Source organism: Cimex lectularius, unplaced genomic scaffold (assembly GCF_000648675.2).
Source record: "Cimex lectularius strain Harlan isolate CLEC.00 unplaced genomic scaffold, Clec_2.1 scaffold9, whole genome shotgun sequence".
NCBI lineage: Eukaryota > Metazoa > Arthropoda > Insecta > Hemiptera > Cimicidae > Cimex > Cimex lectularius.
In genome coordinates this window covers 1306942-1322228 of record NW_019392733.1, presented here as the reverse complement: position 1 = coordinate 1322228, position 15287 = coordinate 1306942, and the positions used below count along the sequence as shown (strand labels likewise).

The window sequence follows — 15287 nt, the reverse complement described above, 5'->3', positions numbered from 1 at the left end:
CGTCGTTCCATTATGCTTTTTTAGGTTTCTCAAAAATCTTCCTCAGTGAACACAACAAACAAATTCACCTGTAGCTCAGAGGGTCTTTGGGGTTTTTACCGGGTAACATGATTTTGCCGAAAACCAGCAAACTACACTGATAGGCAAAAAAGTGACCACCCTCGTTTTTATAGTGAATACTTGCAAATGTTATAATTTTTATTTTTTGTTATTTACTGGATATTTTTAAAGAAAATATGATATATTAGCGAAATAAAATATAAACTGAGTGAAACAACTTTACTAAAAATGTTGTTACGGAAACAATAAAGGAAATATTCAATTCAGTACGGAGTATTTCCTCATCTTGCGTTGATCACTGCTTGCATTCGACTGAGCATCGATTTTATGCGGTTTTGAATATACTGCTGTGGATTATTTTCAAACTCCTCCAACAGCGCCATTCTACATTCCTGCGTTTTCTCTGGCACCGCTAGGCGACTTTATGCCCTCTTTGACAACTTGTACCAAAGGTGTTCGATGGGGTCTAAGTCAGGACGACGTGCTGGCAACTCCAAACATTGAATTGAAGCTCGTTCACCACGTTCACCAACGATTCTACCTATGTGGAGCCTGAACAATAAAACTTTCGCCAATCAGTGGCATAAAAGGAACAACTTCTTGTGATAACACATCTTCAATGTATCGCGCAGCGGTTAGGGAACCCTCGAAGAAGATCAAATTACTTCCATAGAAATGCCTGCCCAAACCATAACAGCACCACCTCCTTAGCTTCTCCGGAGTGCAAATGATGTAAAACGGACCAAATATTGTTGTAAAATAATCAATGGAGGATTTTCTAAGTGATAAACATTTCTGTACTGCAATATAAATGATTAGCTCAATTGTAAAGGTAATATCCAAAATGTACGGGGATGCGCATCGTTAGGCCCAATGTTACGAGATAGGACATTTTGCCAAAGCACCGTGAAGTTCCGCCCCTTTTCACCGTTAATTTACCAAATCGCTATTATGCCATTTGTTACACTATATAAAGCATATGAATACCCTCGATCCGCTGAAAATAACCCTGAGGATTAGTGACAAAACTGTTGTTGTCATTTGTTGGAACAAAACTCGGAGGAGAATTTTTAGAAGACCATATGTAAAGTAATTCCTGTCTTACAGGAGGGGGCTTAACGAGTGTTGCGGACGAGGGATCAAACCACTTTACAATACTTTTTACATTAGTGACCGGAGAAAGGCCGTTGTGGGTGAGAAGATGGTCAAAGTACGTGGACTGATGTCGATGAGCCGGATGTTGATGCAGCGTGAGTTGGTAACTCGCTAGCGGGCAAAGGGACTCGTGCAGCAGACAACCTCCCCACCTGTGAGTGGAAGAGGTGATGCTGCGAGTACCCATGTTGCTGTAGCTAATGCTGACTGTTGCTCCAATAGTGAGAGTTGAGAATGCTGACGAGTTCGAAATAAGCAGGTTGTGCTCCTTACACACAGATGACTGAAAACTCATGTGCTGCAATGTAGAAGAAGGGAGACCATTGTTTAACCACCATGTTTGTGGTGACACCATAATACATTATGATGATTAAAAACCCATGGGCTACGCCGGGATTCGAACCGTGGACCGCTATCAAGACAAATACGAGTCAGACTTCCTAATCACTCGGCCTGATTATTACCATGGTCATTCTCATCATATCACTTTTGTTAAAACGGCAATACAACGTGGTATTTGCAAGATAAACAGCCTTGTTCCTTAAGTTCATTGCAATCGACTCAGTCCTTCTTGTAACAAGTACTTGGTCATTGGTTGTCATGCAAATCTTTTCACGGGTCTTCTTGCTACCTTAAGTTATGTCTCTATTGAGCTTATTGCTTTGCTTTCGATGTCCATATGGGTGGTAGTTTATTTAAATTGGATCATCGTTAATTATACCCATGTTGTACAGGTAATTTCTCAAACGACGATCGCCTGCATAGAGCCTGTCACTCCCCTGGGTTTTAACCTGAAATCTTCAATTCTTTACCGAAACCATAATGATCCATTTTTGCATCGGGAAGTGAACAGAAGATTCTTGGAGTTTTCTGGAGCTCTTACCTCGTCTACCTTACCTATTTGAATCAATTTCGGATTTTTGGTTATTCTGACATTATGCATTACTGATTTATATTAGCTCAAATCTGCACATGTACAGAGTTGAGCGAATCACTTCATGCAGTCCAACGGCAATTCAATCTTTTGTAATTTACAATAAATTACCGGCAGGCCTCGTGAATCTTCGTTCTTATCTGTCCAGCCGCCGAGGTTGGACTCGAGGGGCTATCAACAGCTCTAGGTCATTTCAGCCCCCAACTCAATCAGTTCCTAAATCCATAAACACTCTCACTCACCCTTAAATAGATTAACCATTCGCGATACTCAGTTAGACTAGTGGAGTACTCGTTATTCCTCCATCACCCTTTACGCCTATTATATAACTAACCTAATTTAGGGGCGATGATTCAATAGACCACCATCGACCCTCTCAGTCTATACATTTGCGCCAATAAATAAATTCACTCTCAGCATATGCTTTGGAAACAAAACCAACATTACTATGCACAATAAAACAACCCTGTTTTCTCCAAAAATCGGAACAGGGAAGCCAAATACTCGCTCGCATGCTCAAGCACATTTCTCATATCGGGTCGCATTTCTGCACGCTCTCTATATAGAGACAAGCGCCCTTCAATAAGGTAGGTACATCGCACAACCTTTCTCTGCATGGCGGACACTAATGCGGGTTTTGCCAAAAAAGTGTCCGTGTTAATCGGATGAAGATGACCCCTCTTCTACGAGTGAGATCCTCCGAGGGCCACCGATCGACAATGCTTTTGAACGAATTTTTTCTCTGCCGATCCGGCCCACCGACGCTGCCATTTTCTTGTAATTTTTTTTTTTTTTTAAATTGCATTTTGCGATTCTCGTTCTGGTGTAAGAACTAATAATTATGGGATTTACCTCTCAAGTTGCAAATAATGAATTTTTTTAAATTTGACTTTACTAAACACTCTACACGTTTGTCGTTTTATACGATGCAATGGTAAATTGATAGTAAAGTATTATGAGTTGTGATTTCTTAAGGGATGGTGACAAAGTAGTTTGGAATTCAATAGGATTTTATAAATAGAGCTTGCGATTAATTAGTTCACGGAGTTCAGAAAGGCTGGAAAAGTAAACAAACCCGATGGTAACGGGACTACTTACTGGACTTTGCCTCCCAAGGAAACTAGTAAGCTTAATAATGCACAAGCGAGGCATACATTTTCTCGACCTTGTTCAGCAACCATTCATTATCTCGTTGTCTCGATCGGCAAATGTTAAAAAAAAATCCCGACGGTATTATAGTATACATTTTATATATGTATTTACCTAGCTGAGAAGTGTGTTGCGGCTTGAAATAAAGAACATAAACATCAGCTTTGACTTTCGATTGCTGTTCTTCCTCGGTCCAAGAAGCCGACTTCCCCTGGCCAAATCACGGTTGATTTCACTTTCGGTCATGAATCGCAATTTACGTCTGTGCCACATCTGCCTAGAAATCGTCTGGGGCCATTAAATCCGAGGGTTTACGGCGCGTAATGAAATGAGTGCGTGAAATGATTAAAAATGGAGGTGAGAACGTTGAATTAGATCCTGGGAATCTAGAGCGAGCGTCCTCTCACTTGTGATGCTACGAGAGGAAGAGACCTCTTCGGCGATAGCGGAACCCGAGAAACTCTTTTCACGACCATGCTCCACATCTTTCATCATCTCCTTCATTCATTAATTCTGTCAACAACGCCATCATTAAAGCACAAAGGCAAATTATTTATTTCTGGCAGCAACGATAAGTTTTAATTGTCCTGAGGGTCTCCTAGACAAACTAAACCTCGTCCTTCCAAACACCGTGTACCGAATATTCCGCTTCTATCTCATAGGACTTATTGTGAGTTCCTACTTACTATGGGAGTTGGTCTGTCACAGGGCAGAGTACTAGTCGACTGAATATCCAAACAAAACATGCCTTTAAAATAACTGGCGTTGAAAAATCATGGAAAGAATTGGTCGTACCTAGCAAAATAACAAATAGTCCAGAGTGTCCATGCTACGTCGCCAAACGAGTAGGGAGGTGTATAAAATTAGCATTCTATTTTCGTATGTCATGAGGGTCTCCTACACAAACTAAAGCGCGCGTTCTTCCAAACACCAGAACGATTCTTGCAACTTCGCACTGAACTATGGGAGCTGGAGTGGCGCAAGGCAGTGTGCTCGGATCAATCCTATACCTCTAAACCTCAGACATCCTAACCATGCCCTCTACCCTTTGCAGACGACACAGCCGTGCTTTCCTCTGATCCGATCATGCAATCATCTCGGAGGAGCTTCAGGCACACGTCCAACGAATAGCCAAATAGGACAAACTTTGGAGGATTAGTGAAAACAAATGCACCGATGTACATTACATTTAACTGATTATAGATTAATAAATAGAGTTGAAATACCGACCGATATCAGCTTTCACTAAAGAATGTCTTTTATTTATTCACATACCAGATTGGAATAATGGATTATCTTCATTTGTTTGATCGTCCTGACCCGTCTGCTCTCAAGTGTTTGAGTCATACTCGTTCCGATGGACCAGACGAGAAGAACCAGGATGACAGGGACAGAGTGTCAAACCAATTCAAATACCTTGGCCCTTTACGTCTCTCTAATCGTTAGACAAATTATTTTAGATGTGAGCTTTCTTCAACTTCAACATAAACCCTTTTCAAGCAGGCCATTTGACCTTCGAGGTCTATTTGTTGTTTTAATTTGCCCAGGTCCGCCTACCCTCGCTGCTTTGGTCTGTAAGACGCGTTTCAGCATTTTGCCTATACAGTGGTGAATGTGTGTGTGGGCGTTATCTTTCTAGTTTGAGAAGTTTCACTAGATATGTAAACGTTCAAACGATCAACAAACCGTTAAACAAGGATGTGCAGATACTGCCAAGAAGAAGAAACACTGGAACATGTCATCCGTTGGTGCAACCTAACTTGACTAAGAGTTAGTTATTCCTCTGAGAGGTAAAGCCAAGGCCTGAAGGATACACACTGGAATCCTTTCCTGCAGGATTCCTACGGCAGAGAGGCAACTAGGAAGGTGATAAACTGGTCAAGTAAAATTTGTTCAGTACTCATATCAGCCCTCTAACCTTTTTGTGGCTTACCAAATTGCCATAAACATCAATCTCCCTTGACATGGGCTAAGAATAAAAATTCCATACTATGGTGATGTATTGCAGAAAATAATAGCAGAACTACTAGACGTATGGCCTATGAGAAGAAGAATAACGGAACAAATCTTCTGTTGGTACGAAGGCCTAGGCAGTCCTACTCTTGAAGAGGAATTGCATAGGCCTGAAGAATAAACGTGGGATCCCTTAAAAACTTTGTGCTCTGGTAAAAATCTTAATGAAGTGCTCTAGACAATGATGGAAATTGCACACTATACCAGAATTGGTTGTGGTGTGCAATGTCATAAAGAGTAAACCTCTAAACAAAACTAAAACTTTATATGCATTTAAATTGTTTAATGAAAATTTTGAGGTTCTATGACTTATTGAGTAGCTAAGTCCCCAAGTGAAGTAATTTTGTGTTTTGTTGTTATAAAATTGGAAAAATTTACTATATTCAACAATGATGATGACTGTTTATTATTAGAACAACCATAATTGTAATAAATGTGATTTATATTTTTGCAGGTGGTGGTGTTATGGCGGTGTACAAGCAGCTTGCTTCCATAATGGATTTGGATTTGATACCAGAGCCTGGAAATCGCCTTGTCCTTGAACTGCTCATCGGCGAAGGCACTTACGGTGAAGTTTACACTGCCAGATACGCCGCCACAGGTAGCACATATTTATAAAATTTTCTTTTCTTTTTATTCCCAGTCTTTTTTTTAAATTTGGTTAAAATAGAAGCTGTAGAGCGATAAATTGGAATTATATTTTGCATATTTTAATAATATGAATGTATGACTTATTTTAAATTATTATTAACTATAACAAATAATTCTTCTCAGTGTGCTATAAATAAAGTTTACAGTGCATTAATTATTTAATGTTTATTGTTATACTCAGAACTAGGTGGGATTTGATACTGCTAAAACTAAAAATACTTCTTGTTAGTTTGTACGCAAATCCCACACATGTTGAAATAATTTCATAATTTGATATTTACGTTCATTCAAAAATGTGTACAATATTTAACATATATATTATTTTTAAAGGAGAGAGGGTTGCAGTCAAAATTTTGGAAAATGTTTCTGAGAACATAGAAGAAATACTGGAAGAGTACAAAATCTTGAAAGACCTATGTCATCACCCCAATCTCCCATTGTTCTACGGGATGTTTTTACGAAGGTTCCCAGTACTCGAAGAAGATCAGTTATGGTTTGTGATGGAGGTTAGCAATTTACATTCATATAAATGTGTTATTAAACGATAATATTAATAGTTTATATGTATAGCTTTGTAGTGGAGGATCTGTGACAGATTTAGTACAAGGTTTGATGAAATATAAAGAATCCCTTTTGGAATATCAGATAGCATATATTTTGGCAGAAACTATAGAGGTATGTATATTGCTTTTGTGTTATCTAAGCAGTGTTATTTCTTGAATTTTATGCACAGGCTTTGGTGTACCTACATGCAAACCACTGTATGCACAGAGATGTAAAAGGCCATAATATACTGCTTACGGAAAATGCCCAAGTGAAGCTTGTTGACTTTGGTGTATCATCTCATCTTGAACGTACACACGGTCATAAAAACACTTCAGTAGGAACACCGTATTGGATGGCCCCTGAGGTTTATACTTGTTCTGTTACCTTTTAACGTAGTTATTCATGAAATAACATGGCATGTTTCATAGGTAATTGCTTGCGAGCAACAGACAGATTCTTGGTACGATACGAGATGTGACATATGGTCTCTTGGAATCACTGCAATCGAATTAGCCGAAGGCGATCCACCACTTTCAAATCTTCATCCAATGAGAGCTCTTTTTCAAATACCACGCAACCCACCACCAACTCTTCAAAGAAAAGACTGCCATCTACTAAGTGAATTTGTATCTGACCTACTAGTAAAAGACATGGAACGGCGGCCATATGCCAAACAGCTTCGAAGCCACCCCCTAATTAGAAAAGGGGTGGAATATAGTTACAAGGTTCTAAATAAATATAAAAATTAGACAAAATGATCAAATACATTTTCAATAATGTAATCTTTACTGATTTTACTATCCTCACACAGGCCCGTATTGAATTGGAAAAGGAAATTCAAAGGCAACGGATTTATGGTAGATATAGTAGACAGCCTGAAATAACTACAAAGCACGGGAAATTAAAATCTCACAAAAGATATGTCAAGAGTGATATAAATGTGGAAGATTTAGTCTGTCTTAGTGTGCTCACAGAAGTACGTAATGAAATCCTACTTATTTAATATATTAAACCTTATTAAAAAACAATTTTAATTAATGTTTTTTAGGATATAATTGTTGAACAATTGAAAGCTCGCTTTGAAATTGATCAAATCTATACTTACATCGGAGATATCTTGATTGGTATTAACCCTTATGCTTCTCTTGGATTGTACACAGCATCAGTGAGTACTGTTAATAATTTATATATTTAATATTCAATAATAAATTGTTCTAATTGGATATGTGACAAATTACCTTGAAGCTGATAGTGGTTGTTGGTCTATGAGTTGGTGAATATATGTGGAACCAGCACTGGGTCTGCAATCATGGGATTTGATGTTACTCAATTAATTATCTTAATTTAAGGAAATTCCAGTCTTTTACAAGATTGTTACTATGTTTTGATTAACTGTTGGATATTTTTTGCGTATTTCGAGCATTTGTACATTTTGTATTATTTCTGTGATAACATCTAGGATAAAATATTAGATAACAAAATATTATTATAATAAATTATCTTACTATCACATGTCACAGAAGAAAATATTAGCTAAATTGGCTTGTATGGACTAAGTATTAAGTATTAAAATGACTGCAGAAGAAACTATAATTTTACAGAAACAAAGATTATACTGTAAACAGTCTAGAAGAAGTAAACCACCTCACATTTTTGCTGTGGCCGATGCTGCTTACCAAGCTCTTGTACATCAAAAGAAAAACCAAAGCATAGTTATAAGTGGAGAGAGTGGAGCAGGCAAAACTGAAAGTGGGAACCTCTTATTGAAACAACTTGTCTTCCTGGGCAAGGTATATTAACTATAGCAATAATCTAAAAAAAGTGTACTTATTTTATTTTTATTTTTATTTTTATTTTTAAGGCTCCTAATGGAAATTTAGAAGAGCGGATCCTTCAGGTAAATCCACTTTTAGAAGCTTTTGGTAATGCGCAGACAGGAATAAATGCTAATTCATCTAGATTTGGCAAGTTCTTAGAACTGAGTTTATCACCATCGGGTAAAGTTTCTGGAGCTAGGGTTAACGTATACCTTCTAGAACAGTCAAGAGTAGCACAGCAATCAAGGTGAGACATTGAGATAAAATGGTATTTTAAATATCTCGTCTCGATATTTTGATTTTCAGACAGGAGCATAATTTCCACGTGTTTTATTATTTGTATGAAGGAATAATTAATGAAAAAAGGCACCAGGAATTTTACTTAGATGTAGATGTACATAAAACACACCGTTACCTCAGTTCCCACAGGGAAGATTACGATACAAAAATGGTCAGTACTAATTTAACAATTGCTTTCATTGCAATTACAGTATACTTTCGTTATCTGTGGGTGATGCTTACCAAGCAACACCATGGATAACGAGAACCTCAGATAATATGAAACACCTTGAATTTCAGACTTTGAGGCATTTTTTTCTATCTGCATACCAGTCAGACACTTGCTGTACTGCATGTGCTTATCGTCAATGTTATGTATGAACTTATGTATATATATTTCAGGGTTTTTTTTCCAATAAGAAAAATACAATGTATCATACATAAAATTTATTCCACTCGGGAAAACTATGTGTACATACATACATCAATAGGTATGCCCCTATGCAGACATTGAAACAAATGAGAAAAAATTATTAGGGACCTAAAAAAGATAAAATTTATAAAGAAGATCGATAAGTTCCACAGATAGAAGGAAGTTTCAACTGGTGGAAATTTTTTGCTCCACTATTGGATCATATTCTATGATTTTGTCTTTCAACTTTTGAGCTAATTGAAAGATTTCTCCAAGTTTTTCTATCATTCATTTCTGTTTTTCTTCTATTTTCTTCTCTTCTTTATCCTCTTCTCAGGTGAACTTGATTCATATTCATTCTCACTCTCCTCTAGAGCTAAACTTGGGGGGGGGGGCACTGCAGATGAGTGAAAGCAAGAGTCTAATGTACTTCATTATTTCTATTTTGTATTATAATTTGCAGAAAAATGTAAAAATGTACAATGAAATGAAACTAGCGTTTCAAAGGGTTGGCTTTCACAAAGGGGAGATTGATTCAGTTTACTGTATAATATTTGCCATTCTGCATTTTGGAGACATACGGTTTGGTGAAGTGATTTCTCAGGATAATACTGACAATAAAAGCAAAATCATGGAACTCAAACCACTTTACAGAGGTATGGATTAATTATATTATCTCAATGATTATATTACAAAACACATTTTTATTTCAGCTGCAAACTTACTCGGCTTAGACCCGAATGACATTATGGAATGCTTATTAGAGAACATCGTGAGCACTCGCGGTGAAACGATCGTCAGGAATAATTCAGTTATCGATGCAAGCGCATCTAGGGATTCCATAGTGAAAGCGCTGTACAGCCGACTGTTTGATTGGATTGTCAATAGGATCAACGGCCTCTTGTCATTCAACACAAGGTTATTTAATTTGTGTGTTTTAACTTCAAGTCTCTGCTATACACAAATAACACACTTCATACAAAAAGTAAAATAATTGGAAAACAATTAGACTTACAAAAAGCAAACAAGAAAAATAAAAGACTTGCTTAAAGAAAACTTGTGCACAGAAGAGCATAGAATATGTAATCTAACTCTTCATTGCCTAACCTAACCCTAATCAAACTCATCCTAACCTAACACTGTAAAAACAGCCACGCAGGTCACGAAAATCCATCCTAAAAATCCATGTTAATAAAGCACTGCATACAGTATAATACTGTAAAAAGTTGGCCTGGATACCCAGCAACCAATTGCATTATATACTGTCAGACTACAAGTTTGATTAGTTGTAAGTATGACATCCTTCAAATCAGCATAAATTGACTAAAGTGATAAATGTATCAACCATTTATTTACTCATGAATAATCTAGATCGCGGTTTGGTCTGGATAAAAAAAAAATTGTTACTGCCAAGCTATTGACCTATTTTAAGGTTATCATTAGGGCAAAACAATCTTAAAGATATTGACAAATTGATAAACCATCTGTTGAAAATTATGTCAATTTGTAGACATCTTTAAGATTGTTTTCCTATGATGATGATTTTTGCAACCAAGATCCAAATTATTTGTGATACATTGGCTATGCTGAATTCGTAGGCATTTCCTTCAATCACTAATTATTCTTAGTGTGAACGATATTTTCTATATAATTTTATGTCAAAATGCAGGGAAACATTTTTGAATAATTGTCACAATTTGATCATACTCTTTCCAGGAAGAGACTTTTGTCAAAGATTCTTGATTTTCTTGCACATATTGAACATTAAAAACCCTGAATTTCAGGGCATAGAATTAAAGTTAGTGGATTCAATCAAATTCCTTGGTGTGACGCTTGACAGGAAACTTGATTGGAAAGTTCATATTAATGACATATACAGGAAAGGCACAATGTAGGAGAATTGTCGGTAAAACATGGGGTACCAAACCATGGGTAGCCAAATGGCTATGCACTGCAATTATTCCACCTAGATTATTTATCACTGTTCTAGTATGGTGGAAAGGTCTAGAAAATAAAGGGAACAGTAATAAATTAAGGTCATTTCAGAGACTAGGTTGTTTGATGATGACAGGAGCATTTTCGACTACACCCACCCTAGCACTTGAAATCATAACCAAACCACACCTCTACACATTGAGGTTAAAGTCAGAGCACTAATCAGCTGCTACAGATTAATTAGCAAAGGCAGCTGGAATCATAAGTGCAATAACATAAATCACTCGAAAATCTGACAACTCTTGAGTAAGGTTAACGGCCAATTATTAAGCGTTAGTGATAAAAAGATTAAAACCCCTTCATAGAAAAAGTACTTTCAGGTAGTCACCCCTTGTGAATATAATTATAGTTTGGATGATGACCATCGCAACATAGACTGCTACATAGATGGTTCACTTATCAAAGGTAGAGGGAGTGGTGCAGGAATCTACATACCTAAATTAGGAATCAGCATCTCCTCCCCTCTGGGCACTACACCTCCGTTTTTCAGATGAAAATCTGGGCCATTGATGTGTGTTATAGAACACTTTTGGAAAATAAAATTAAGGGAAAGAATATTAGAATTTTTTCTGACAGTCAGGCTAGTCTTAGGTCATTACAAAAAGAAATTTGTGCACAGAAGAATATTCAATCGATATGCTTTGTCTGGGTCCTTGCAGCTGTACTTGTCCGGGATGATCTCGCTGTGTTAGCCAAGTCATCTTCTCTGCATACCTTTACCGAGCTAAATTCTTGGAACTTAGATCACGGTTTATGTCTCATCTTCAGAGATGGGTCTAAGACCATGCGCCGTGCATTGTGAGGGTGCATCTACTTCACCTATAGCGTTTATACAGAGGAATTGTATACGTTTTGGCACACACTTGAGGAGATTCGGGATGATTGTAGCTCTACTTACCTGATTTGCACAGACTCTCTCAGTGCAGTTACTGCTATCTATGAACGGTCCGTTTTGTGTTCTTGTTGGAGAAATACCACAAGCTGGGTGTCGCGACAAATTAGTGGTTGTATCTTAGTACCCGGACTGGAGGGTAATGAACATGTGGATGAGGCGACTAAGGCGAGGACATCCCAACCTCCGGACTCAACCACTGCAATCCACTGATGCTAAAAACGCAATAAAAAACACGATTAAAAGAAAGTGGCAGCATCGGTAGGATGGATCGGCAGAGAAGCTCTAGCATATCAAAAGCACTTTTGATAGTTGGCCAACAGAGGACCTGACTCATATAAGAAAGTTATGCTCACCTGATTAAGGATAGGCCATGCAAGGCTTCAGGCCAAAGTGTCCGGCATTCAGAGAAAGGTTGTATCTTACCAAACTGAAAGGTGCCAATCCTTTGCTCCATATAAGAACACGTAGGAATGTGGTAAGTATGACCTTTTCCCTTCTAGTTCAAGCCTCCGTAGGCCAGGAACCAAGGAATAATAATAATTGAATAATTTAGACGTATTTTCTTCATATTCTCTTCTTAATAGCACAACAATTAATTGTCATACAAGTCTTTGCATCTATGTCCCACAAGGATGCTGTGAACAAACACAAAACAAACATTGAACATACAGACGCGCATTATAATACACTTGAAAATTATGTTCAACACTATTATACTTATTGGTTTTATAAAATATTTTAGAAATGAACAATTATCTATTGGAATACTAGATATTTTTGGCTTTGAAAATTTTGAACGAAATTCCTTTGAGCAATTGTGCATAAATATAGCAAATGAGCAAATACAGTATTACTTTAACCAACATGTTTTCACATGGGAACAACAGGTAAATTAATAAACTTTTTTTAATATTTCAAATATAAATGTGCATATTTTTTATTTATATTTTTATTGCAATAGGAGTACATGGCTGAAGGTATACCCATTGATCTGGTAGAGTTTACAGACAACAGGCCTGTACTTGATATGCTGCTATCTCGTCCGTTGGGCTTGTTAGCACTACTTGATGAAGAAAGTAGATTCCCAAGGGCAACAGACAAATCATTAATAGGCAAGTAGTTCTCATTTATTACCATTCCGTCTCATTTATATAAATCTAGATTTATGTTTGGCTGGTTGTTGTTGTTATGTTTGGCAACTTGCTTACCGCCTTAGTCAGAAAATTGAATTTCTACTGATAAATTTATCAGATATCATTAATTTTTATATCAGCCCTTATAATGATAATTATACATAGAATCCATTACATAGCCCAAGTCCTGGGTGTGCCCCGCTCTACCATCCACAATGGTTTACAGCAGTTTAGGGCCACCGGAAATCTCGATCGAAGAGAAGCTAGTGACCAAGATGTACGACAGCTAGAGACAATCATTTTATTGCTCTTGACGCACTAAGGAACTATCATTTAACAGCTTCCTTCCTTGATAGGTAGTCAACTCCAAACAATCCGCAATGTAAAGGCGAGCTCTAAAACAGTCATCAGAAGGCTTTGTGAGAATAGCCTGGACTCTAGATATCCAGCTTCAGGTTCTCTACTACTGTAGAGCTATTGAGTAGAAAGGCAACTATTCACAAATAAGCGTCTTACTTGGGCACTTGAATATTAGGGGTCTATTCTCTTCACAGATGAGTGCCAGTTTGGTTTGTGGCAATCAGATGGCCAGGACCGTGTGTGGAGAACGATTTGCTCCACAGCCTTTTTAAAGACAGTTATGGTATGGAGTGGAATCAATGTCTATGCCTATACAAAATTGATTATCATACAGAATGAATGCACTAAAGTACATTAAGAAAGTTCTTTTGGAAGCTGTGGTCTCATGCGATCCACTTATTTGGGACAACTTCATGTTAATGCATGATAATGCTCGACTGTATGTTGCTCAAGTTGTTACCCATTGTAGGTAGGAGGATGTAGGGATTACCACAATGAATTAGCCAGGACGTTCTCCTTACTTGTTTTGTTTATTGGACACAATAATTTTTTTTAAACAATTAATACCGTGTACAATGTCTCTGTTAGTTAAACCTCTGTGCACCTGTTAGGCATACTGTTAATACGGTTGGCACTAATTTCATAAGGAATTTCACTTCATAGATGTTGCAACGCTGCACTCAGTTTTGCAGGTCAACTGGCTGCGGATGGTGATTGAAAAGCCTTCTCTGCAATGCATCCCACATGTGCTCAATGGGATTGAGGTTTTGATGAACAACTCTGCCTCTATGAGGCCTGGCGTTGTCATCCAGAAATCGAAAATCCCTGCAGATTAGATCCCTGGTTTAAGGGGTGTATTCCCAGACCATTAAACCGCCTCTTCCAAACTGCAATGAAGAGAGCATGAACTGGGGCATTGTACGCATCCCCTGTTCTCGGTAGACTCTTCAGCTCCTCGTATCATATACAGGCAGAAACTTGACTCATCAGTAAACATAACAGCATTCCAATTGGTGTTCTCTTCGAGGCACTCGCTGCACCATATTCTCCTGAGTTACTGGTGAGGACATCTCTGCCCTCTCTGGGTGTGTTATGCCCCGGACTGCAGAATGGTGGTGGACTTTTCCAGGATACACCATACCATGTAAGGTTTTTATCCACTGCCATAGGGAGTAGTCCGTAGTAAGGAAACAAGGGTAGTAATTTCCGTTTTAATTGAAGAGTTCGGATGTCCTATCGGTCTGGTCTCAAGGGCTGTCAGCACCAAGTAACATACATGGCCAGCTATACACTATTACAAAGCCACAAAAAAATTAATTGTCCCTTTTTAATTTATTGTAGAGTATTTTCATTTTTAGTGAATAGACATATTGTATAGCCTTATCAGACTTGAATCTTTGTATATGTATCTTTGTATCAGTAGTACTGATGTAGTTAGTTATATGAGGAAAGTCCCATGGTAAAGTTTATTTTTCAAATATAAAAATCAAACAGATTGAAGAATTTTTAAGTGTACAAATTATGAATTCTATTGGGAAATATTTTTATACTAATATGAAATTTATTATTTTAGATAAATTTCATAGTAATATCAAGAGCAAGTTTTATGTTAAACCGAAATCGAATGCTCCGTGTTTTGCAATAATTCATTATGCTGGTGGTGTGCTTTATCAAGCAGAAGGCTTTTTAAATAAAAATAGACATTTTCTGGCTCCCAGAGCTACAAAACTATTGAGGTCCTCGAACCTAGAAATTGTTAAATGCCTCTTTGATGGGCCAATTTCAAAAACTGGAAATTTATACTCTGCATCTAAAGACCATCCTACCAAATGTGCAAAGGTATTGAATCCAATATTTGTAGTTAGTTTTGGTATAATAATGCTCTTTT

General features: G+C 37.5%; 1 protein-coding gene across 2 annotated transcripts in view; it reads left to right on the top strand.

Annotated features, from left to right (window-relative positions):
* LOC106665391 (myosin-IIIb-like) overlaps positions 1–15287 on the top strand; it is a 62320-nt gene that overhangs the window by 42890 nt on the left and 4143 nt on the right. For both annotated transcript variants that reach the window (XM_014391789.2, XM_014391790.2), the window contains 15 exons: positions 5766–5912; positions 6293–6468; positions 6533–6637; positions 6696–6872; positions 6937–7233; positions 7320–7484; positions 7557–7673; positions 8110–8298; positions 8370–8572; positions 8632–8776; positions 9480–9672; positions 9730–9934; positions 12649–12793; positions 12868–13018; positions 14973–15238. In XM_014391789.2, coding sequence (XP_014247275.1) covers positions 5777–5912; positions 6293–6468; positions 6533–6637; positions 6696–6872; positions 6937–7233; positions 7320–7484; positions 7557–7673; positions 8110–8298; positions 8370–8572; positions 8632–8776; positions 9480–9672; positions 9730–9934; positions 12649–12793; positions 12868–13018; positions 14973–15238 — 2670 coding nt within the window. In that variant the 5' untranslated portion in view covers positions 5766–5776. The remainder of the gene's footprint in view (positions 1–5765; positions 5913–6292; positions 6469–6532; positions 6638–6695; positions 6873–6936; positions 7234–7319; positions 7485–7556; positions 7674–8109; positions 8299–8369; positions 8573–8631; positions 8777–9479; positions 9673–9729; positions 9935–12648; positions 12794–12867; positions 13019–14972; positions 15239–15287) is intronic.